This window comes from Phocoena sinus, chromosome 1, assembly GCF_008692025.1.
Source record: "Phocoena sinus isolate mPhoSin1 chromosome 1, mPhoSin1.pri, whole genome shotgun sequence".
Taxonomy (NCBI): Eukaryota; Metazoa; Chordata; class Mammalia; order Artiodactyla; family Phocoenidae; genus Phocoena; species Phocoena sinus.
The window spans coordinates 9,579,492-9,604,943 of record NC_045763.1 but is presented as its reverse complement, the minus strand read 5'-3'; the positions used below and the strand labels follow the sequence as shown (position 1 = coordinate 9,604,943).

The 25,452-nt window shown below is 43.1% G+C and overlaps 1 protein-coding gene across 11 annotated transcripts in view; it reads right to left on the bottom strand.

The window, feature by feature from the left end:
* The window catches only part of VPS13D (vacuolar protein sorting 13 homolog D), a 245,762-nt gene that overhangs the window by 214,261 nt on the left and 6,049 nt on the right, over window positions 1-25,452 (bottom strand). For 8 of the 11 annotated variants that reach the window (XR_004347228.1, XR_004347280.1, XM_032608838.1 and 5 more), the window contains 15 exons: window positions 21,315-21,392; window positions 19,077-19,267; window positions 18,899-18,979; window positions 16,004-16,120; window positions 13,187-13,291; window positions 11,804-11,974; window positions 11,286-11,386; window positions 10,289-10,457; window positions 7,936-8,037; window positions 7,592-7,793; window positions 6,340-6,519; window positions 4,911-5,041; window positions 3,616-3,691; window positions 3,019-3,189; window positions 1,871-2,001 (listed from right to left, as the gene is read on the bottom strand). Coding sequence is in view for 9 of the 11 variants with exons in the window: in XM_032608838.1 (XP_032464729.1) it covers window positions 1,871-2,001; window positions 3,019-3,189; window positions 3,616-3,691; window positions 4,911-5,041; window positions 6,340-6,519; window positions 7,592-7,793; window positions 7,936-8,037; window positions 10,289-10,457; window positions 11,286-11,386; window positions 11,804-11,974; window positions 13,187-13,291; window positions 16,004-16,120; window positions 18,899-18,979; window positions 19,077-19,267; window positions 21,315-21,392 (2,006 nt within the window). In the remaining 2 variants the exon portion in view is untranslated. Of the gene's footprint in view, window positions 1-1,870; window positions 2,002-3,018; window positions 3,190-3,615; window positions 3,692-4,910; window positions 5,042-6,339; window positions 6,520-7,591; window positions 7,794-7,935; window positions 8,038-10,288; window positions 10,458-11,285; window positions 11,387-11,803; window positions 11,975-13,186; window positions 13,292-16,003; window positions 16,121-18,688; window positions 18,748-18,898; window positions 18,980-19,076; window positions 19,268-21,314; window positions 21,393-25,452 lie in introns of those variants that run through there. The other 3 variants (XM_032613530.1, XM_032614375.1, XM_032615966.1) reach the window with 3 other exon arrangements.

Below are 25,452 nucleotides of genomic sequence, written 5' to 3'. Positions count from 1 at the left end.
TACACTCCCAGCTGGCTCTGCACCTTCCAAAGAAGCCACACTGACTGCTCCACCTACTGCTGCATCTCGGCAGCACACCTCCAGGCCACAGGGTCAGAAACCCAGTTATTTTCTTGTTTTGGTTTTTTTGGGTTTATTTTTAAATTTTTATTGGAGTATAGTTGATTTAAAATATTGTATTAGTTTCAGGTGTACAGCAAAGTGAATCAGTTATATACATGTATCCACTCTTTTTCGGATTCTTTTCCCATATGGGTCATTACAGAGTACTGAGTAGAGTTCCCTCTGCTATACAGTAGGTCTTATTTATCTATTTTATATATAGTAGTGCGTATGTGTCAATCCCAATCTCCCAATTTATCCCTCTCCCCTACCTTTCCCCCCTGGTAACCATGTTTGTTTTCTACATCTGTAACTCTATTTCTGTTTTGTAAATAAGTTCATTTGTACCATTTTTTTAGATTCCGCATATAAGTGATATTATATGATATTTGTCTTTGTCTTACTTCACTCAGTATGACAATCTCTAGGTCCATCCACATTGCTGCAAATGGCACTATTTCATTCTTTTTTATGACTGAGTAATATTCCATCATATATACGTACCACATCTTCTTTATCCACTCCTCTATCGATGGACATTTAGGTTGCTTCCATGCTGTGACTATTGTAAACAGCACTGCAATGAACACTGGGGTGCACGTATCTTTCCGAATTATGGTTTTCTCCAGATATATGCCCAGGAGTGGTATTGCTGGATCATATGGCATCTCTATTTTTAGTTTATTAAGGAACCTCCATACTGTTCTCCATAATGGTTGTACCAATTTACATTCCCACCAACAGTGTAGAGGGTTCCCTTTTCTCCACACCCTCTCCAGCATTTACTGTTTGTAGACTTTTTTGATGATGGCCATTCTGACTGGTGTGAGGTGATCCTTCACTGTAGTTTTGATTTGCATTTCTCTAATAATTAGTGATGTTTAGCATCTTTCCATGTGCTTTTTGGCCATCTGTATGTCTTCTTAGGAGAAATGTCTATTTAGATCTCCCACCCATTTTTTGATTGGGTTGTTCCTTTTTTTGATATTGAACTCCATGAGCTGTTTGTATATTTTGGAGATTAATCCCTTGTTCACTTCATTTGCAAATATTTTCTCCTATTCTGTGGGTTGTCTTTTCGTTTTGTTTATGGTTTCCTTTGCTGTGCAAAAGCTTTTTAGTTTAATTAGGTCCCATTTGTTTATTTTTGGTTTTATTTTCATTACTCTAGGAGGTGGATCAAAAAAGATATTGCTGCGATTTATGTCAGAGTGTTCTGCCTATGTTTTCCTCTAAGAGTTTTATAGTGTCCAGTCTTACATTTAGGTCTTTAAGCCACTTTGAGTTTATTTGTGTGTCTGGTGTTCAGAAACCCAGTTTTGCTGGACTGTTGAGATGGCTCTGGGCTCCCCCTTTCTACTTACGGCATCCTCGTGTCAGCTGATCACTTAGCATCACAAAGTGACCATCCTTCCCAGGAATTAAAACTGGGGCATCATTCCAATTGTTTTTCTTCTGCTAACAGTACATGAAAGGTTTACAAAATGTCAGGTATAGAAAACGGAACAAAGATGAATCTGGAGAGTGTTCCAAGATGGGTAAAAGGAAGAAATATGATCTCGTCTCAGTCATTTGTTTTTATTTATTAAACCCTGACTGTACAAGACATGGGATTTTATTTTTTGCTAACTGATAAGTACTTCCTAGATTCAGTTCACTTAATCAGTATAATTGATACAAGCATGTCTATCTATGTAAGTAAAGAACTTAGAAAAAACACCTTCCTCTTCCCCGCCCCCCAAAAAGAGTATTTACTACTCCTACTTACAATGAAATCACCCACTAGCAAACGATCAAGAGTTTGTCGGATTTCCGCCTTGGTCTGCATCTTCAGTCTGTTATATTGTCTTCGGGCAGCTTCAGCCACTCTCAACTCAAGTTCAGACTGATAACCAAAACCTGCAAGACGGGAAATATACAGGAGAGTCAGAATTTTCAAATGGCTGGGTGAAAGAAAGCACTGCAACTTCTATTCTCACCAGGGATTTCCAGCAAAGCTAGAACACAGTCTGTACAACAACAGTTCCTTACTCCAGCCTGACCTGGTGCCATACAGGGTAACCGGAATGAGGCGAAGATGGGCGAGAAAGGCACATCCTTTCAAAACATCCATGTGGAGAAAGGCAGTATGTGAGGGAAGGATACCTAAGTTACCAGAATTTCTAGAACCAGTTTCTGAAAGATTCCAAACCATATTTCAAAATTCTTAAAAGCATATTACACTGAAAGAGCAATTGGAATTTAGAAGTAGTATATGCCTTCTACATTCTATCAGCGACAAAGCAATGAAGCCAAGATATTTATGGCCACTGTTTAAATGAAAAGACTCAAAAAACTGGACCAAAAACTAAAACAATTGCTATGAAGAGGGAGAGACAGGATACATTTAGGAAAGTACCACTGTTTTACTGACTTCCTTGTCAAACAGAAGTGCTTCTTCTGCACATACTGTCTCAAATCTTTTTTGGGAAGAAAGGAAGGCCTAAGTGAATCAATGATGACACAGAAGAGTGCAATGGTGAACCTTGGAATACTTAATGCTGCATGAAACAAGTAAAACAAACCACTGATCCTGTCATCTAGGAGGAAACTGAACATTCCTCCTAAATTCTCTGGCCTAAAATATCCTGGGTAGCCAAGGAAATCACTGTCCTCATGGAATGGGAAGCATTTTAAATGCATGCTAAATGAAGGCAAAGAAAGAGAAAATATGAAGGCTATTGATTCCTCTTGGAAGAGTAACTTTCCAAGGACATCCACTTTGATTCAGTAACTAAGGACAACCCTATCCACTTACTCTGCAGGCCTTCTCTACCACTACCAGGTCACCTGAATGTGTAATAACCCTTGTCCCAGAAACGACAAGAAAGATGTCTTTAGAAAGTCACATAAGAGCAAACAAACAAAAAAGTTAACCTGAGGTATGAACCTTTCCCTTGTAGAAGAAGTCTGCTACTTTTTTAATAGCCTGGGGATTATATATGACGTTCAAGGGCCTCGTGCTGACATTCAGCCGCCTCTCAAAATGGCTGTGCACTGGATTTCTCTCATATAGCATCTCAAAAAATGGGTCATCTGGGTCTGCAGCTAAAGGAAAGAACCAGAGAAAGAAAATGGAACACAGCAAAATAATCATCTTATTCTTGATAACTGATAAGGACTTCTGGGAAAAAAAGACATTTTCACAATTATTTTCCAATTAGTTCTCATTTATGAAAATTTTATAAAACAGAAAACCTAATAAGGATTGACTAATTGTCAACAGGACTCCTCAAACACGACCAGGTTGTTGGACTCATTCCCAACATGTAACCCAGGACCCAGAGGCCCTGAGAGTTGCCCCAGTCACACATGGGTGGAGGGAGAGCATGAGGCAGTCACCAAGTCAGACAGGGATCCACACAGCAAACCACTGGGCACAAGACAGGATACACTCCCTCTCTGCTGACCAAGACTACTGATCTATAATCATCGCATTTTGAAGAATGAGTTTAAGAACGTATGACAATTTACCAGGGTAATGATCGCTTCTGTCTGCAGATGCTGTTTGGAGTCCAAAAGACTGTGAGACTCTGCCAACTTCTTTTTGCTGATAAACACACACAAAATGCAAAATGGTCAGGGCGAGAGGGACCAATTCACTGTGCACACGCTCTCTCATGTCTTACCCTTTGGCATCACTCTTGCTTAGCACAGTCAGAATCAAAACTCGTCTGACACCAGGCGACTGAGGACTTGCAGGCTGAGCCCTCCAGTCTGTGCCTTTCCCCAGCCTGGTACGGGCAGTGCGCTACTCTGCACTCAGCAGACTTAATGAACGACTGCTCAACAAGGACTGAGTGTGTACAGCTTTTCACACTTTCACTCTGCCCACCCACACTCTCCCCAGTGCCCCATGACAAAACATTATGAGAAGAATAAGGGGCTAGAGATTCAACTCTTCTGGGCTTCCCTGGTGGCGCAGTGGTTGAGAATCCACCCGCCAGTGCAGGGCTCGAACATGGCTTCAAGCCCTGGCCCGGGAAGATTCCACATGCCATGGAGCAACTAAGCCCGTGCGCCACAACAACTGAGCCTGCGCTCTAGAGCCCGTGAGCCACAACTACTGAGCCCACGTGTCACAAGTACTGAAGCCCGCGTGCCTAGCGCCCACGCTCCACAACAAAGAGAAGCCACCGCAATGAGAAGCCCGCACGCCGCAACTTAGAGTAGCCCCCGCTCACTGCAACTAGAGAAAGCCCACATGCAGCAACGAAGACCCAACGCAGCCAAAAATAAATAAATAAATAAATTTATTTTTAAAAAAAAGATTCAACTCTTCTGACCATCTTTTTTTTGCCAACTTAGTAAGATCAAAGATCTTCTAGTCTAAAAATAATATTATATATAAAAAATTATATCTATAGAGAAAACTTGTGGTGGTTCTTTTGTAACTCTGGAAACATGAGACTACCTATCAGTGACTGAGGGTCAGAATGAATGAAAATCACTGTCGGATACAGAGGACATTCAACATTGACCTTGAAATGCAGAAAATAGTGGTACTGATGGCATTTTCTTCCAAATCAGAGCAACTATTCCAAGGTGGCTATAACACAGGGAGGGAAGAAGGCATTGCCATAAATCTCACCAACACCTGCTCTCTGACAAATTCAAAAAACTTATCTACCTCCAATTTGATTTTGATCAGCCTGTCTCAAAATGATCAAATGTCAGAATGAATCAAGTTAATTCTACTTTTGTTGCCTAAAACAGACCACAATTCACGAACACCCTGGATGAATCAGCCATCCCTCTGCTGTACGTACTGGATTAGGGAAGACCAGAAGAGGAAATAGAGTCCCTTCTGTGGCCAGGTCTCGAAGAAACAGTCCACCCAACCGGACTGAAAGCAAGGAGGAGTTTCTTCGAGGAAGAGATTCTGCTAGAAGTTTTACACCTACAGAAAATAAATGTTAAGAGTTATACTATATATCATAGCCTTAATTATTTTAAAAGTATAAGATATATTTTACAGAAGACTATCAGATATCATGAACTATTTCTCCTTGAAATTTGAACAAAATAACCCTATCTACATATATGTCTATCTTATATAAATCTATAAGGAGTAGTAGAAGTTTCCCAACAGAATGAATTTTAAACAGAGCACTTTACAATTAAATTCAAGCAATCTGCTAGTTCACACTAAGTTTATGATTTCTCAGCTCTCAAGATTATAAAGTCAAAAACAAACTGGATTTTTTTTTTTTTTTTTGGTCATTTGCCTTTAAACTACTGACAAGCCACAGATAACTGGCTATTTTATGAACTGCAATAAATCTGTTTGTGAGAAGAGAAAACGAACATCTGGGTATTTATTTACATACCTTTAATTCAAATTCAGAAAAAGAAGTCAAATACAGTCAATCTTCATTATTCGCAGACTCCATATTTATAAATTCGCCTATTCACTAAAATTTATTTGTAACCCCAAAATAATACTCACGGTGCTCTGTGGACATATGCAGAGCAGCCAAAAATTCGAGTCACCTGAAGCGCGTGCTCCCAGCTGAAGCTAAACATGGCAATGCTCTGCCTTCTTGTTTCAGCTCATACAAGCGCCCTTGTGTGGTCTATTTAGTGCCAGTTTTTTGCATTTTTGTGCTGTTCCTTGGTTTTGCTGTTTATAAGGGTCCCCAAGCACAGTGCTGAAGTGCTGTGCCTTACAGAGGAAATACATGTAGTAGATAAGCTTCACTCAGGCATGAGTTACGCGCCGCTGGCCATGAGTTCAATTAATGAATCAACAACATATATTAAATAAGGTGGGGCTTCCCTGGTGGCACAGTGGTTGAGAGTCCGCCTGCCGATGCAGGGGACACGGGTTTGTGCCCCGGTCCGGGAAGATCCCACATGCCACGGAGCAGCTGGGCCCGTGAGTCATGGCCGCTGAGCCTGCGCATCCAGAGCCTGTGCTCCGCAACGGGAGAGGCCACAACAGTGAGAGGCCCGCGTACCGAAAAAATAAAATAAGGTGTCTTTAAACACACACACTCATAGGACAAGGTTATATACTGATCCGTTGACGAATGTGATGACCAGAGGCTTGCAGGCACCTAACCTTGTGTTTCCCCTCGGAGCCCGGAGTCAGTATTCACGCAACATTCTAGAACATAACTACTGCAAATAATGAGACTCAAGTGGACACTCGTGCCCAGAGATACAGAGCATCAGGTGGCTCTCTGGGGGCAATACCTGAAAACTCAAGCTGCATGAAAGCACTTTGATTCATCTGGGCAGCTCCCTGCTCCTGGTGCAGCAGAGTCACGGTCCCTCGCTGTAGCTGTAAGTTCAGTTTGGCAAAGACATGGTCTCGCTTTGTGTACGTGTTCATACAAGAGGCGTCTGCAGTGGGGTCAAAAAACTCCTCGGAGCCTAAATGTGAGGAAGAAAAGACTTTAAGAAAACACATGGGAAAATTTAAAAAGCACTGATCACAGTCATTATGACATTACTTAACTATTTTCCCCTTTTAGGGAAGAACTCCAAAGTCACGGGTGACTGTTTCATTCACCAATGTGAAACGACCCTAACTGTTTTATAAGGGCCCTGATCAACTTACTGTCAAATGAGGGGTGATGCCAAATTCATGATAAAGTACACTATAAGGCAGCACTGCCCAATGCAGTGCACTGTCCTATACAGTGGCCACTGACCACAGGTGGCTTTGAGCACTGTGGCTCATGTGGCAAGTCAACCGAGGAAGTGTATCTTTTATTTTAGTTTAATAAATTTAAATAGCCATTTGTGACTACAGCTACCATACTGGACAGCCTGGGTGTAAAGGGTGGCTCCGGACTGGTATTCAAGCCTCAGAGTTTAAAACTTTTGAACTTGTTCAGATTTAATTCTCTTACAATCACTGCCACTCAGATCAATCTGAAACCATATTAATATTCAAATTCAGTAATGGAGTTGCAAACAAGTATCTCTTGAAACTTCCTCTCTCTGACTCTATGAACATGAGACAAACCGTTACTGATGTCTTTTTTTTTTTTTTGGGCTGTGTTGGGTCTCTGTTGCTGTGCACAGGCTTTCTCTAGTTGCAGTAAGCGGGGGCTACTCTTCATTGCAGTGCACAGGTTTCTCACTGAGGTGGCTTCTCTTTGTTGCAGAGCACAGGCTCTAGGCATGTGGGCTTCAGTAGTTGCAGCATGCAGGCTTCAGTAGTTGTGGCACGTGGGCTCTAGAGCGCAGGCTCAGTAGTTGTGGCGCACGGGCTTATCTGCTCAGCAGCATGTGGGATCTTCCCGGACCAGGGATCGAACCCATATCCCCTGCACTGGCAGGCGGATTTTTAACGATTGCACTGACCAGGGAAGTCCTTCTACTTTTTTTCTATTTGAAATATAGCATGGGCCATTTCACAAATAACAGATGAATTATGAACCAAGGGTCTCCTTTCACGATAGCCAAGAAGGGCAAGTAAAGGCCAGCCCTGCCTTACCCAGGATCTCCTCAGGAGTCCAGCATTCATGCTGCTCTGCAGTCAGGCCCTCGACTGGTTTCCCTTCAGGGCTCTGCTGCCCATACCAGCCGCCCCAGCCAGGAAACCAGGACTGAAGGTACTGCAGCATCCCGCTGCCTCCGCTGGGTTCTGGGTCTCCAGGAGACTCTCCCGGAGAATACAACTGAGGCTCTCGTAAGCTCTGTGTCAATCAAAAATGAGCACATGTGAGTACTCGAAGACAGAAACAGGAAGTGATACACCGCTGCTTATTCTCTGTCTGCCCACAGAGGCACTCAGAGCCTAATGGGTCAGAACACATCTTCTCACAGAGGATTTCCTACCTCTGCCAGTTCTTCCTGTTTGTGAAATCGTTCATGAACCAGTTCACGCAAAATCTTCAATTCCTCAAAGCTCTGTTCCTCTTCAATCCGAAACACTTCCTCCTGGTTTGGGTGAAAACAAACAAACAAAACAGGTATTATAGCTCCAGAGAAACGGGACACCTTCACGAACCAATCCAGTACTGTGAAGGAACCCAACTGGCCTCCAACGTTTCCCAACATTTCGAAGGCCAAGAAACAATGAAGATAAACAGTTAATTCCGTAATTGCTATGTTTCTGGTTTAAAAAGCTTTTCCATATAACGCTGATAGATTCTACCTGGTCTCTGAGATGAGACTAATGGTAAGTACAGAGGGAGCAGACACAGTACTGAGTTGAAAATGGGAAATGAAGAACGTGTGCTGCCAGAGTAGCCCATGTTTGCACAGCAATGGCGGTTTACAAAGTGCCTTCACACGTGTTACCTCAATTGATTCAAGCTGGTGGCTAGTTATTATTCTTCCCACTTCAGGTGAGGAAACTGAGGACCAAGTTTACAGAGTAAGTGTGTAGGCCTTCAGCCCCCCCCCCCCCCCCCCCGCCTTTTTTTTTTTTTTTTTTTTTGCAGTCCGCGGGCCTCTCACCGTTGTGGCCTCCCCGGCTGTGGAGCACAGGCTCCGGACGCGCAGGCCCAGCGGCCATGGCTCACGGGCCCAGCCGCTCCGCGGCATGTGGGATCTTCCCGGACCGGGGCACGAACCCGTGTCCCCTGCATCGGCAGGCGGACTCTCAACCACTGCGCCACCAGGGAAGCCCTCCTCCAGCTCCTTTATTTTCATATGGGACATTACCAAGAAAGTGGTCATTTTCATTTGTTTCATGCTAGTTAGGAAAGAACAGCAGTGGCCAGCTACATGCTAAGATGCAAAAGAAAGCAGAGGTAGCTATCCTAAGCTGTTTCTTATACGCTACGATTAAGAAAGGATATTATATGTGTTTACTTGCTCACCTCAGTTGTAATTTAGATTTTTCTCTCCCTCCATGTCTTCGCCTGTGCCTTTAAGAAAACCATCCAAAACAAAAGGTCTGGTTTATTCCATCCTTTTCATAAGGTTTCTATGTCAGTAACCATGCCTGACACTGGTGAAAAAAGCACTAGCAAATTGAGTGGGTCATGCCCGGGGTGCTGGCAGAAGAGGTGAAAACACCCAGGGGTTCAGCACTGCCACTGGTTACCACAGTGGGGTGCTCTCATAGGCTGAATGTGTCCCCCCAAAATTCATATGTTGAAGTCCTAACCCCCAGTGTGATGGGATTTGAAGGTGGGGCCCATGGGAGGTGAACAGGTTTAGATGAGGTGATGAGCATGGAACCATCATGATGGGATTAGTTGCCTTACAAGAAGGGGAAGGCAGACAGATCTCTCTCTACCCAGGAAAGGCCAAGTGAGCACACAGTGAGAAGGTGGCCGCCCACAAGCTAGGAGGCTGGTCTTCCCCAAGAACCGAATCTGCCAGCACCTTGATCATGGACTTTTCAAGCCTCCGGAATTGTTAAGAAATAAATGTCTGTTGTTTAAGCCCCTCAGTCTGTGGCACGTTGTTATAGGAGCCCAAGCTAAGACAGGTGCTAAAGGGAAGCTTAGAAGAATTTACTAAAGAAAGAGTGAATTAAGAGATAGTACGCAAGCCAAAATACCGGAAACGGTCTAAATTGTTATTATAAAAACAGATGCTCACAAAACCGAAACAAATCGAGGAGACACTCCCTACTGCCTTCCCCCAGGAGACAGAGGCAGATAGACTAGAGCAGGGAGGGAGCTTCACACCAGGGCTCCAGGACTGCTGGTTCTAAGGGTCTCTGGTCCTGCAGGTAGCTAAAACAGAAGCTTGCCTTCACCCCTACTTCACACCCTCGGCCTAGCCTCTACCTCCAAAACCCCAAGGTCAATCAAGTCAATTGGGATTAGGGAAAATGTGGGCCAAAGTCTACAGAGATTAGTTATAGACTTTGCAGGAAAAGAATTAGGATCAGGTGTTGAAGAGACCTGAGTGACTAGATGGAATGTCTCTCTGGGCCCCGCACGGAGAGCTGGGGGGGGCGGGGAGTGGGTAGGCCTGGCAAGACCACGGCCCCTTTCTCTTCCTCCCACCCCATGGCCCAGCTCTCCTCAAGCAACAGAAGGTGCTTCCTGCCAAGGCAAAGCTGGGCCTTCCAAGAAGCTCTCACCCTAATAAGACCGACTTTATCCTGTAATAACTATGATCCCGAACAAAGACTTTATTTCTTCACAGGTTCCCTTTTCTTCAGCCTTTGAGAGACATCCTTACCCTCTGACTGGAGACGAGAAATGAGAGACAACAGCCTCCTCACCTTGTCGTCTGCAGACAGCAAGCCTCCTTTCAACTTGGTAAAGTATTTGTCAGTGTAGGACACGGCATCGCGGGCCCGGCGCAACAGGAAGTCCCACGTGCAGCGCGTCCTCTGCTCCCGGATCTCATGCAGGTTGGCATTCAAAGCAAAATACCACCACTCTCGGCAGCTGAAACAGTTCATAACCATCTAGTTATTTACAATAAAAGCGATGAAAATGCTACTGACCCAGAGCAATCCACAACACACCACTACCCTTCTGAGACATCTCTTGTCAGCCATCTGTTTATGCCTCAAACTCAAATAATATTAGGCTAACCTCAACATATGGGGAAAGTTAATCTACTGGATCCTCAGTTTATGCACCGATTATAACACATTACTCTATTGGTCTGAATCACCCGTAACATCAGCCCCTACCACAGAAAATCAAGAGGTGGCTATACAGTAAATACCATCGTAAGATAATCAGCAAGGATTTGACTATTAAAGATTTTAAATGGAATATTTCAAGGAAGACTGGAAATACACAGCATCTAAAAAAAGTTTTAATATATTGACTCATCAAGTTTAGCACATCTACATAAAAAAAGATTTATTTTTGCTATAGATGTTATCAAGTGTCCTATATAAATGCTGACCAAACAACTTAGGAGAAAAGACACAGGGAAGTAGGTTCAAGAGCGCTGCAAAGTATTTACCACACAATCAGAGCCCACCAGAGCAACGCCAGTCTCCTTACTAAATGAGGCTGAGAGGACCTTCTGAATTCCACTACGCTCGACCTAAGAGTAAACCCGCGACACCAAAGAGATATACAGTAGCATGTCAATGATGATAAACAACAGAAATGGCATTTTAAAGCCCAGAAAAGTCGACTGTACTTTTATCTCCAACCATGTGTAAAAGACAGTGAGGCATATTTCTGATCTAGGTACAAAAAAAGAACATGCTAGAAAATGCATTTCAGACACAACACTTAATCGACAAGCCTTACTTCTCAGATACGGCCACTTTGGGTTTCCATTTTCGGAACTTCAACTGCCTCTCCTTTCGTTCCAGCTCCTTGAGGAATTCCATGATTTGCCGGTATTGCAACTTTTTATTAGAGGTTAAGAGACACTAGGTTAGAATTGGTTTGTTTCTTTTGCTCAGTTAAGACATATACGTCACAGGAACAAGTCATATTAGTCAACCCACTGAGCTGAAATCCAGTGCAAACTGCAAGACTAAACTCTGGCACCAGCGTCAACGTCTCTCTGAACAGTCAGTAAAGTACGTAAATTTACTGTCTCTCTTGTACTCTTTGTTCAGCACTTAAAATATCAAATCAAAACTAACCTGAGCCCCACCCAATCCAACTATATAAAGACAGTGGGTTCTGCACCCACCACAGCCTGGTCTCACGCACACTTCCTTTCCCACGAGGGGACCTCGAAGTATCCAGACCCTTCTATCAACACGTTTCCTTCACCCCAGTTACCAGTCCGATAGTTCCAGGGAGAAACAGGGAACCTGAGAGAGTTTCAAGGGAATGGTCTCCAGATGAATATCACATTCAATACGGGGAGTGTGCCGAGACCTCAGAGGCTCTTTCGAGCAGTTTCTCTTCAGAAGAGCAGACGCGCACACAGGCTCCAAGATGTAGTGATGATTTCGACTCTCCTTGCTCTTGTCCATGGCCTCCTGAGTGTCACAAGAATGGCTGTCATCATAGCAAATGTTTTCAGGATCAAGTCACCTGTTGGAATGCTGTCTAATCTACAGCATGTTATATCAGAATCCAAAAGCAGGATAAAACTGGGAATCTAAAGCTCTCTAGCATTTTAAAATTTTTAGTTATATTTCTTACAGGTAATACACGAGGTAATACATCCACGTGGTTTAAAATTTAAAAGGCAAAAAAAGTGCAACCTCTCCTTCCGACTCCCATCCTCCAGCCACCCACTTACCCTACTCACAGGCAACCAATGACACCAGTTTCTTATGTACTCCACCAGAAGCATTCTGTACATAGTCAGCCAAATGCTAATTTTCTGGTTTTTTAAACCGTCCTTACACAAATGGCATACATATGCTCTTTTATCTTGTTTTTTAAACTTAATACTGTATCTTAGAGACTATTACTTATTCATCGTAAAGATCTTTGCCTTCGTTTTTGTAGTTGCATACTGTTCCACTGTATGGATGCACAGTATTTATTTAATCAGATTAGCAAAACAAAAACCATTCTGCACAATAGCACGCAAGCCAAAGATAATCGTGGTTGAGGGAAATATGAGTCCTTTTTCTCCATTTCACTTAAACCACCTACAATTTCTTTGCAAAAAGATTAAACTGAGTTTTTTTAAATACCCTTCACAAACAGTAATACTTTATATCCAATGATTTATAATGACTTTCTAAGTATTTCTCAAAGGAATGCCACCGAAGGTGAAATTTCAACATAAAATGTTGTAAGAAAGCTCTTCTTTAAGAACCAGATCTGGTGCTTCATTCATTAAAAATCTGGATGCTTAGTGCACTGGTGGCTAAGAGAGTGGAGAATGCTAGTATGTTAAGTGCATGCAGTGGAATACCATGTAATAGTCACAAGCAATGAATCAGAAGTATAAGCAGCAATACTGATCAATCTTAAAAACAGATTTAAGTGGAAAAAAGCAAACAAAGAAATCAATAATACACTATAAATGTAAAACATACACAAATCCCTATATATTGTTCAGAGTTACAGACACAGCAAGTACCTCAAGCATACATACTCGAGGGTGCACGCCTACGCAGGGAGAGGGGGTGGGAATGGGAACAGAGACGCAGAGAACAAAACCTTATGTGGCAACAATACTACACCACTTTACTGCCGTGCTGTGTTGTAACAAAGCCCTGCCACAATCATACCTGTAACTCCACCTGAGGCAAATCCCCCAATAAAGTGCAATCGACATCCCAATAGATGCTAAACTCTGCCACATCTAACTGCTTTTTCCGCATTAATTTCTGTACCTGAGGGAAGACAGGGAAGAAAACAAGATGATTCTTTATTCACAAATTTATCCAGTCATTCAACGGGCCATTTGTGAAGAATCATGCACTGGGTGCTTTGCATGGTGCTGAGGATACAAAACTGAATGAACACATGGTTACAGAGTTCAGAATCTAACTAACTGGAAATACAAACATGCAAATAATTTTAATTAAGCAGAGGGAGGCAGAGGAAGAATATATGAGATGCCACGAGCAAACAAAGAGAAAATGTCACTGTGCAGATGAATATCAAAAGATGTGTGCGTTTCAGACAAAGGGTGGGAAGGAGGGACTGGGACACATTTCAAGGAGTGGGGCCAACGACACAAAAGGCCTGACAGCTGCAGAAGACGGCAAGCACATCTGTGTAACTGCAGCACTGTGCTCAGGGACGGGGCAGTAGCGGCTCACGTGTATGGACACACATTTGAAGTGAGGAGCTAGTTAAGTGTTGAGAAAAGTAGGTTGGAACGTTACTAGGTGTACTAGGTTGAAGAGTACCCCCCCGCGCTCCCCAAAATTCATGTCGCCCCAGAACCTGTGAATGAGACCTTACTTGGAAATAGGGTCTTTGCAGATGTAATCAAATTAAAATGAGGTCATACTGGATTGGGGTGGGCCCTAATCTAATCACTGGTGTCCTTATAAGAAGAGAAAACTGACACATGGGGAAGAAGGCCATATGAAGATGGAGGCGGAGACTGGAGTGATGTATCCACAAGCCAAGGAACACCAAGGCATCCGCCGGAAGCAAGGAGAGAGGCATGGGACAGTCTCTCCCTCAGAGCCTCCGGGGCGAACCAACCTTACCAACACCTTGATTTTGGACTCAGGCCTCCAGAACTAAGGAAAATAAATCTCTGTTGTTTTAAGCCATCTAGTTTGTGGTGATTTATTATCATAGCCCTAGGAAACAAATACAATAAGAAGTCTGTCATATTAAGGAGTCTAGATATCATACTTGAAGGGACTTGGAGCCACTGAGGGTTCTGATGCAGGCATGCACACCAGGACCCGGTATGGGTTTACAGAACTCTAGCAACAGTGCAAAGTGGAGCTTCCCCCGACGGAGTCATGGGTGTGTCGAGATAATGAGCAAGTTTATACGATCAAGTTACATTTTAGGAATACAGCGACCCTTGAACAACATGGGAGTTAGGGGCGCCAACCCTCCGCGAAGTGGAAAATCCACGTATAACTTTATAGTCAGCCCTCCGTATTCGAGGTACTATTACATCCAAGGATCATGTAATACTGTGGTATGTATTTAGTGAAAGAAATCTGCATCTAAGTGGACCTGCACAGTTCAAACCCATGTTGTTCAAGGGTCCACTGTATTCGGTTACTCTGAGCTAAGCACCTCCAGCCCCAAGCAGCCACATCCATTTGCCCCAGTGTCCTATACAAATACCATGAACCTTCTCTGTGTGCCATGACGTGGGAAAGGTTGAGACGCATTGGCACAGAACGAATCAAGAGCCTAGGATGGAAGCAAGGAGGTCACGGAAGTCAGGACTTTACTGAGCAAGGCAGAAGCTGGCAGGATCCTGAACTCAGACAGTCGCGGTGAGGATAAGCGTAAGAGCCACATTTGACACATTTTGCGGGAAAAACTGGCAGGACGCTGTGACCAAATGCATATGGAAACTGAGGAATAAGAAGTGAAGGGATGAGCACAGGCTTCTAGGGACTAGCGTCATGGGTAAGAACACGTGCTCTGAAGCAGGGCTGGCAAACCTGTTCTGTAAAGGGCCAGAGAGCAAACATTTAGGCTTTGGGGGCCATTCGTTCTCTGCTGCAGCTACTCAGCTCTGCCACGGCAGCACAAAAGCAGCCTTAACAACATGTAAATGAACAGGCGTGGCAGTGATGCACTAAATCTTAATTTACAAAAATAGGCGGGGCAGATTTGGCCCCCAGGCCACAGTTTGCCAACCCCTGATCTACAGCCGGTGCACCTGGGCTCCAGACCCAAGCCCACCACTCACTCATCCTTCTGCTCCTCAGCGTCCTCAGCTGTAGTGCAAGGATAACAGTAGTGGAGGTTACTGGGAATTCAACGAGATAAGTCATGTGAAGCACTAAGAGCAGTGCCTGGCACATAAAAGGGCTCTAACGATGTCAGTTTTCATACGTGTGTTTGTAACATTCGGTAACATGTTAGAGAATGAAGGAAAACAGCTGGTTTCAGGGAGTGAAATGGGCAGGTGGAATATAATGGGATCATTTTGATTATAACGAGCCTAAATACCACAGAGGCGTCCCATAGGTAGTTAGAGACCTTGAATCTGAAGGTCAGAAGAGGGGTGGAGAATGGCCCTTCGAGATGCGGGCGCCATCGGCAAATATTCCCAGGTGGCTGCCAAAACTATAAAACAGAATGAGCATACCCCGAGAGTGCATGTAATGTAAGAAGAAAATCAAAGATAAGATCCTTTCTGCACCTCAGTTTCTTCGTGTACAAAATGTGCCAACGTTTAATGGATGAATTAAATAAGAACAGGTCAGAAGAAATTAACTGTTTCCCTATTTCAGCAAAGGAGACAAGAGACATCCATCCACACCCTCCAAAGAACATGGAGAAGAAGATCGTGGTCTCATTTAGCTAACACAAAAGGACACAAGGCAGAGCCCTAAATGCTCCAGACCGAGCGCTTTCTTCCCAGTTTGCAGTCGTTATTTCATACTCACAGGCTCGTTCACAGCATTCTGCATGGACACATTCTTAATGCAGACGCCAAACGCAAAAGGATGGGAAGGATTGGTAATACCATCTTCAAAGCGCAAATGGACATCTTGAATTTTTAACTGCAGCGGGAAAAAAAAACACATTTAGACAACTGCTGCAGGTAGAATACCACAGGCAGGAGTCTACTTAAGTAAACCACAGCAGGCATTTTACACAAACGCATAGCTTATGTCACACACCCACCCGATAATCTAAGTTCCTCAGAGATTTATAATCACAAACTGGACATGAATGACACTTTCTTGTGATCAGTGCCTTCTCAAGAAGAGAGTTACAATACTTTCATCAAATCGTTTCAGAAAACACCTTAAACACTGAAATAAAGTAGTACCATTGTATCTAGATAACTGTCCCTCCCTCTCTAATGATATCTTAATCTTGCCTCTGTGTCCTCAAACCTGGACACAGGAACACCAGCAGGGCATTTCCATTTTGACCTTATTTGTTACCCCTTGCCCCTATAGTGGGGCTACAGAAAAAGCACTCTGCTTCAATGAATTAAAAAATAATAACAGAAAGTGAAAAGACAACCCATAGAATGCAAGAAAATATTTGCAAATCATGTATCTGATGATAAGGGACTAAAATCCAGGATATATAAAGAACTCTTACAACTCAATAGTTAAAAATAAATACTTTTTTTGAATGGAAATGGGATTTGGACAGACATTTCTCCAAAAGATGTACAAATGGCCAATAAGCACATGAAAAGATGCTCAACAACATTAACCATTAAGGAAACGCAAATCAAAACCACACTGAGATTTCACTTCACACCCACTAATAAGGCTGTTATTAAAAGACAGACAGTAACAAATCCTGATCAGGATGTGGAAAAATTGAAATGTTCACACATTACTGGTGAAACTGTAAAATAGTTCCTCAAAAAATTTAACATATAGTTACCGTAAGACTCAACAATTCCACTCTTAGGCATATACTCAAGAGAACTAAAAACATACATTCACACAAAACCATACACATGACTGTTTATAGCAGCAATATTCCTTATAGCCAAAAAGTGGAAACAACCCAAATGTCCATCAACTGACAAATGGATAAACAAAATGTGGTCTACCATGAGAACTGCAAAAACTCTAGGTATGAGCACTCCATTCAAACGCCTACCCTAAGAGACCCGACCAAATTTTAACATAGGCTTCTAGCAGCCTAAGGCTGAGTCCCCAGGACATTCCATCCCCTTCCTGAGTTCCCATCTAGAAAAGCTCAGGGCTGTGTGTTCTAGCCGACGCCTGACAAGAGCACACCCAACCCCCTTCTTAGAGCATTTACCAAAAAGGGCTTCCAACTGCGAACCCTTTCTCTGTCCCTATGTGATGTGTCTCCTACAACTCAAGGACCTAAATGCCACTCCCTGGAAATGGAATCATCAGGAAGGACGGAGCCTCTGTCTCCCCCTCTCTGGGAGGACAGAAGCCCAGCTAGCAGACACAGCTGGCCTAATCATATCTACACTGACCAACCCTTTGTCATTTTTCATCTGAGCCCTCTCCCCACCCCCACCCCGCCCCCATTCTCCCTTTAAAAGGCCTGGTCACCTCTGTACAAACTGGAATGGAGCTCTGCTCCTTCCCCTACTGTCAGAAGTCACTGAATAAAGTCTGTTTTCACCACTTTAACTTCACTCCAGCTTTGTTTATCTTTGGCAATCCATCCAGTGGAATATATTATTCAGTCATAAAAAGAATAAAATCCTGATACATGCCACAACGTGGATGAACCTTGAAAGCATTATGCTAAAAGGCCAGTACAGCCCCACTGATGTGAAATGTCCAGACTAGGCAAATCCACAAAGTAGGTTAGTGGTTGTAGGGGGCTGGAGGGAGAGGGGAATTGGAAGTGGCTACTAGTTGGGTATGATGAAAATGTTCTGGAATTAGACAGTGGTGATCGATGCCCAACTTTGTAAATATACCAAAAACACTAGATTGTACACTTTAAAATGTGAACTTTACAGTATGTGAACTAAATCTCAATAAAGCTATTATTAAAAAATAAAATAAAAATAATGAGGAATTTTTTTAAAAAATCAATGACAGCTAAAATAAATAAATAACTGCCTGGAAAAGATTTCAAAGCAGTCACCTCAAAGGTACTGATCTTTTCCCCCAATGTTATCGAAGTTATGAATCCAGCAACCTCAGGCTGTATTTTGGGGGGAAGTGGGACACCTTAAAAACACGTGGCCTGTGTCACTTTGGTACTGCAAGAAAACCCTGGAGGTAAGAAGCATGGGCTAACACTTACGACACACTGAAAATTAGTGTGAACCCTGCTCTAGTTTTTGAGGACAAACAAAACAATAATTAAAGCAGAAAAGAGGGCCAACAGCCCTAGCACTGAAACTCAACAAACTGCCTCCAGACACATCAGTGAGAACAAGTATCTTACTGGGCTGTTCACAGTGCACTACGGAATCAACTGGAAACCACAACCAACCCCCCTCATTGTACAGATGAAGAAACTGAGACTAAGAGATTAAGTGATTTAGTCATGAAGACTCAGGTGACCTGGCTTCTTGGGAGGTAAATCCTTCAGCAAGTAGGGTTCCAACATTCATAAAGAAAATGAAGTGAAATGTCAATGAAATGAAAACTCCTACTCACACTAACTGAAGCAAGAAAAACCTGTGTCTGCCCAGAGCTGGACTCGCTTTTCAGGTTTTCCCTCTGGCACCGCCTATGAAAAGGCACATGTGAGCAATCAGCGCTCTCCGCAGACACCCTGTTATCAGTTAAACCCACAGGAAACAGCAACCACTTCAGCCTGAGCGATCCCTTCTGTGTTCATACTTTATAAAAGCCATTAGGACTTACTTCAATATTCTCCACAATTCTCGTAACTACCGAGGCAGTAACCGAATACCAGTAGGACTCCCCTTTCTGCTGGCGTTCGTTCTACAAAGGAAAGAGCCGGTGTTAGCAGAATCTAGCGCTTTGCTCATTTCAAGTCTCACCACCACCGCTCTCATGGCCAAAAGGATTTCTGCCTTGCCTTCCACTTTTCCTCAAGGGCTTGAAGGAGAGCTTTCTTGCGTTCCCTTTCCAACAGCTTCTCCTTTTCATCATTGAAATCCTGTATTTTTTCAGGGGCTCCAATTAAGTGAAGGCTGGAGATGGAGATCACCCAAGGGTCCACATGGGGGCGATAGAAGGGAATCTGAAGGGTTACCTTCCCAATTAAGCCTGCGAAAAGGAAAGTCTTGTTAACTGTCTGCACACATTTTTAAATTCTATTTTTCTGTATTCTAGTTTTCTTTAAGGAGTATTATTACCATTTACTTTTTAATTTAAGAAAACAAGCAGCAAGTTTTCGTACATGTGAAACAAACATTAGTGGGCTGAGATCTGTAAGAACGAGGCATAATAAAGCAGAAGATGGAAAAAGGTCAGTGTAACTTTTTCACATCTAATGCAACATCTCCCTCTGGAAAATACCTCTTCCCCAACAGGACGACATCGTAAACCCCAACAGGACGACATCGTAAACTTCCCTGGGGTGTCTTTTCTTCCCATGGCACCTGTACTAGCCCGTGGGCACACACTCATCTCTTGTTCATTATTAATTAGCTGGTTGATAGGTACTTATTGGGAGTTATCAGACTCAGCAATATGCCCAATCTTGAACACAGCAACCGAAACGTAGGTCGCGATGCAGTGGTACTCTATCGAGAAAGAATTCTGATTCTTCATGAGAACTCGGGCTGATGGGAAAGCTATAAATGGCCTGGTAGAATTGTGACACTTATTTCCCAAGTTCTACCATTTCTCAAAGGTCCACACAGCCCAACTAACAATCTACCTCTGAAAGCAACACATGTTATCAGACTGTTATCATTACTGTCTAAGATCTAGAATTCGAGCAGGATTGATGTGTTATATTTAAGATAACAGAGTATCATTAACACCAAATGATCAACTGTGTAATCCAGTAACAGATGAAGAAATCTTACAACAAATAATGAAAAAATATTTTAATTTTGACTTTAGAAAAATGAAAGTAAGTTTTTTACATTTAATAAAATTTATATTATAACTGAAACCTTACACCAATTTTCACAACAAAGAATTTTAACAATAATTAGTGTACAGTTGCAATTCTAACCTAAATTAATTGGGATGACACTTATATGACAGCAAAATATAACTTCTGTTACATTTTATTTTTGCAGAACAAGCATAAAAAGGGTCACTTTTGCCAAAATATTAGAAAACATCAATTTTCCCTAAAAGCCTCTCTTAATCCTTTGATAGTCAAATAAGAACTCTCCTGGAAGTATCCACTGTTTCATCATTCTTGAGAGTTTCTTTCAGATTCTAACTTGTCAATGCCTTTGCTTGTGATTCTGGCAGTTCACCTATGACCTGAATTGACTTCAAGAAAGCCTAAATCTCTTGCAAGATTTCTATTTTATTTCACCTAGCAACTGATTTGCATTGTACTTGCACTTTATTGTAACATAAGTACCCTCAAAATAAGGGAAAGACTGACTGATATCAACAGGCTTGTTCAATGACGAGCAGTGTCTAACGAGGGACTAATTTTATAAGTGGTCACTTAATACAGAATATTTTTATTCCGTGATAATTCTTGTTTCCTTACCAAATCTAGTAACTGCAAGACTCCGATAATAATTGCAAACATCGACTGAGTGTGCCGGGCACTGTTCTAGTCATTTTAATGCATTAACTCAGGGATTCCTCTCAACAAACCTATGATATAGGTACTAGTATCATCCCATCCTAAGATGAGGGTGCACACACAGAGTGGTTAGGGAACCTCCCCAAGGTCACACAGCCAGAAAATGGCAGATATGGAATAGAAACCCAAGCATACAGTTCCAGAGCCCACCTTTCATTCAATAGAGTAAACTGTCTCTTAGTAATATGAATTCTCTGAAAATAAGAACCCCCTGTATCTAGGATGGAAGTTCTCAGACTTTAGTAAACATAAGCATCACCTGGGGTGCTTATTAAAGATGCAGGTTCCACAACACTCCCTCAGAGACTCTGATTCAGTAAGTCTGGGGGCCACCTGACCTCCCCCCCACCCCCCCCACAAGATCATCCTGATACGAGTGGCCGAGAGACCACACTTGAAGACTGATCTGAACTCTATCCTTCCTACCCTGCCTCTTCCTGGTCCAACAGAGCCAAACTCAAGGGCTCTCAGTTTTCACGTCCCAACCGATAAAAGACTCAAAACTGCCTCCCACTCCCTTGTTCCACATACCAGCTTTGACTTCAAATGGTAATTCCAGTTCTTTCAAGGCATCTTTCTTTAAAGGCAAGTTTTCTAATTCAACAGCACCTAAAAAATAAAAATACCATAACATGTTCATCCAACAAATGCAGCAGCTGCCTGTTGTGTGCAAATCAACGAAGGGTAAAGGGAGAGTTTCACATCTAGACCCAGGCTATACCGATGTGCATTCTCTGTACTAATTTCCTGACCAGCCCACTGACATGTAAATAACAGCTGAAGCTTACCAGCAGATGAAGGATTTAGGCAGGGATCTAACTCTAATGAGCCAGATAGTAAATATCTCAGGACTTATCGTGTCTACTGTATATTCTCCTTTTGTTTTGTTTCTTTACAAGCCTTTAAAAATGGAAAAGCCATTCTCAGCTAACAGAGGGATCTGGCCAGTTGGCCGGTTTACAGATCCCTAGTTTAGGCTACTATTCCACCAGAGGACCATTAACATCTGAATCACCTAGGATGAAATGCAGGCTCCTGGGTCTGAAACAGAAATTTGCAATTTTTAACAAGCTCTCCTTACCCACCGCCCTCCCCCTCCCCCAAAATGTGTGTATTCCATACCACGTCAGAGAGCCCCTGTAAAGTTGGTCATCAAGAGGAATTTATACTCTCTCCTCTGGAGAGACCCCCTCTGCAGGTTCTCCTCTGCACCCTCCCTCGCAGGTGTAATAACCAGTCAGAGAGCAAAGGTATGAACAGGACCACCGCTGAAGGTCCTTTTCAGACCCAGTTTCTATAATTACTTAAATACAAAAGCACAAGATGACTCCAAAGCGGACTGAAGGATTAGTCACAAGGGTGCAGCTAGATCTCTCTCTCTCCCAGCTATGGAAATCAACCCTTTACACATACTGGGTTGGCCAAAAAGTGCATTCGGGTTTTTATGGAAAAACCCAAATGCACTTTTCGGCCAACCCAGTACATACTGGTCCCTCCCCTGTGCCTAAGGCACTGTGCTGGCCACTGGGAATAAAAACAAAGGCAGGCAGGGTCCCCATCTTCAAAGTGCTGGGGAAACAGCCGTTTTATAAAGTTGTTCATTTGTGCAACACAAGTCAATTTCTGAGTCACTTAAATCTGTCTGAAATGTACTCTCAAGAACAGGGAGTACAGACAACAATCACCCAGCAACCATTAACTGGTAAGAGAACCCAGAAGAAAGGAGAGCAAGTCTTTTCCTCCAAAGACACACTAATACAAGAAACTTAATTATTTTCCCCTTTGAATGATTAAGACTTGTGCACTGGCATCTAAAGAAGTATTCAAAGCTAGCATTTTGGCAGATTCTGAGCAAATGCACCCAACTTATTTTTCAGACTTTTGCAAGAACATCTATTCACATGGGGCTCCACTTACCTTAAGACTTACCAAAAGGAGAAGTTAATAATCCCAGAGAGCCCAGATACAACCCTATATCCACACTTGGGGAGAAAATGAGCATAAGGGGGAAAAAACATGAGACACATTCCTTATCAGTTGAAACCGACTTAAAGGGAGGAAAGTATATAACTTCTGAAGAGCAACATTTGCAATCTGAATCATTCGCCCTATTTTTCAATACCCAAGTCTGTCACAAAGGCAGACGGCCCCAGGTTTCCATGGCTGCTGTACAGAGTGGAGAAGTGGAAAGAACTGCAGGCAATCCATGCAATGAAAAATTAAAGAAGCTGAAGCACAGACAGCAAAGTAGGTGGTCTAGAAAGGAGAGGACACACAGAAAAGAATGAGGAGAAACAGCAGCCTATAGCAAGTCAAAAACAAGGGAATCAGGGACTTCCCTGGTGGCCCAGTGGGTAAGACTCCGCGCTCCCAATGCAGGGGGCCCGGGTTCGATCTCTGGTCGGGGAATTAGATCCCGCATGCATGCTGCAACTAAGTGTCCTCATGCCACAACTAAGAAGTCCACATGCCACAACTGAAAAAAAAAAAGATCCCGTGTGCCGCAACTAAGACCCAGCACAGCCAAAAATAAATAAATATTTTTTTAAAAAGGGTAATCAGGCAAAACACAGATCAAAGGCTTCCTACTTCCCCACCCACTCATATGTACCCACAACTGGCCCTGCTGGAAAAGGTCCCTCCAAGGGACCAGGCTACAAAGCACCCAGCATAGGTGAGCACCTTATAGATAATAATGTTTGTCGATTTCCAGACAGATAATTTGCAGACTTATTTATGGATGGCTCTCTCATCCAAAAATTCCTCACCTCAGATTAACAAGAAATCTAGTCACTAGCTGGGGTGAATTTAGAGTAATACCTAATGACTACTCAATCTTCCTCCCTCAGCTCTAGGGAAGCCAACCTCATTTAAAGTGCCAACCTGAGGTTCAGAGCTTATTTAAAAAAAAAAAAAAAAAGGAGGGGGAATCTAAATGTATGCCCATGGCCCAGAGTTCAGACTCCTTGAACCAGCACTGGCAGCCGCTATCTTCTGGCCCCAAACCATCCCAAAGACACTCTGCAGGTTTCAGCCTTCTGCCTCTGCTCACATGCCTCATTCTGCCTGGAATGTGGTCACCCAGCCTGGGCCATCTATCAAAATCCTGCTAAGACCCACTCAAAGCCACCCCTAGAATAGCCTTCTCAGGGTCCTCCAGACAAGATGAATGACGCCCCTCCCACTGCATTATGCCTGTATCTCTAGTATAACAACGTAATACATACTGCCTTGTGTTACTGTACACTTATTTCTGTCTCCAGGACTGGTTAATGGCTCTCTGAGGGCAGGGATTATAGAGGTGGAGCTGGGATGATGATGACGATGACCATGATGATGATGACGATGAGGAGGAGGAGGAGGGAGGAGGAGGGGGGAGGAGGAGGGAGCAGGGAGAGGAGGGGGAGGAGGGGGAGAAGGGGAGGAGGAAGGAAGGAGGAGAAGGGAAGGAGAAGGGAAGGAGGAGGGAGGAGGAGGGAGGAGGAGGGGGAGGGGAGGGGAGGAGGAGGGAGGAGGAGGAGGAGGGAGGGGAGGAGGAGGGAGGGGAGGGGGAGGAGGAGGGAGGGGAGGAGGAGGGAGGGGAGGAGGAGGGAGGGGAGGAGGAGGGAGGGGAGGAGGAGGGAGGGGAGGCGGGAGATAAGGATGGCTATCATTCAGTGAGATCTTACTATGTCCCAAGCATTTCATATGCATTTCTTCATTTGATCCTCACAAAAATATGAGGAAATACTATTATTTTCTTCATTTTTAAGATAAGAAAAATGAGCTTAAAGGACAAGCAGTCTGCTTAAAAATCACAGATCTGGTCAGTGGTAGTACTAGAGTTCATACCAGACCTGTGTGATCTCTGGCGGCAAGAGGGACAGAGGATGAAGAGGAGGCTTCCGTAACTTGCTCACAGTCACAAACAGCTGTTAAGTGGTAAAAGCAGGGTTAGACCCTATGCCTGAGCTCCAAGTATTTTCTACTGTCTCCCCGTTTTGTATCATTCCATAACAGAGCCTTACCCAAAGCAGGTGCTCAGTGAAAGTCTGTCGAATGACTGAACAAATGAAATGTTATACAAGTCCTATCTCTGTCCCTCTACTACTCATATGCTACTTTGCATTTTTATTGCTTTTAGCATGTGTGCACAATCTACCCTTGAAGTCCAACCCACCAGCTAATCATATGTTGCTGGTCGTATGACGATGATGACTAACACTGACGGAGGACGAAGAACGGTTCTAAGCTCTTTGAACCTACATTAATGTGTTTAGTTCTTAGAACCTTATGAGATAGTTAATATTACCTCCAACTTGCAGAAAGGGAGACTAAAGCAATTTTAATATTTAATTTTCTATTTAATTCTTAGTAGAATTTGAGTAATTTAGTACTAAGGATGTAATGTACAACATCATAAATATAGTTAACATATATGTTATATATGAAAGTTGAGAGTAAATCCTAAGAGTTCTCATCACAAGAAAAAATGTTTTTTCTATTTCTTTAATTTTGTATCTGTATGAGATGATGGATGTTCACTAAACTTACTGTGATAATCGTTTCATGATGTATGTAAGTCGAGCCATTGTACCGTACACCTTAAACTTACACAGTGCTGTGTGTCAATTATATCTCAATAAAACTGTCAGAAGAAGAAAAAAAGAATTTGAGTAATTTGCCCAAG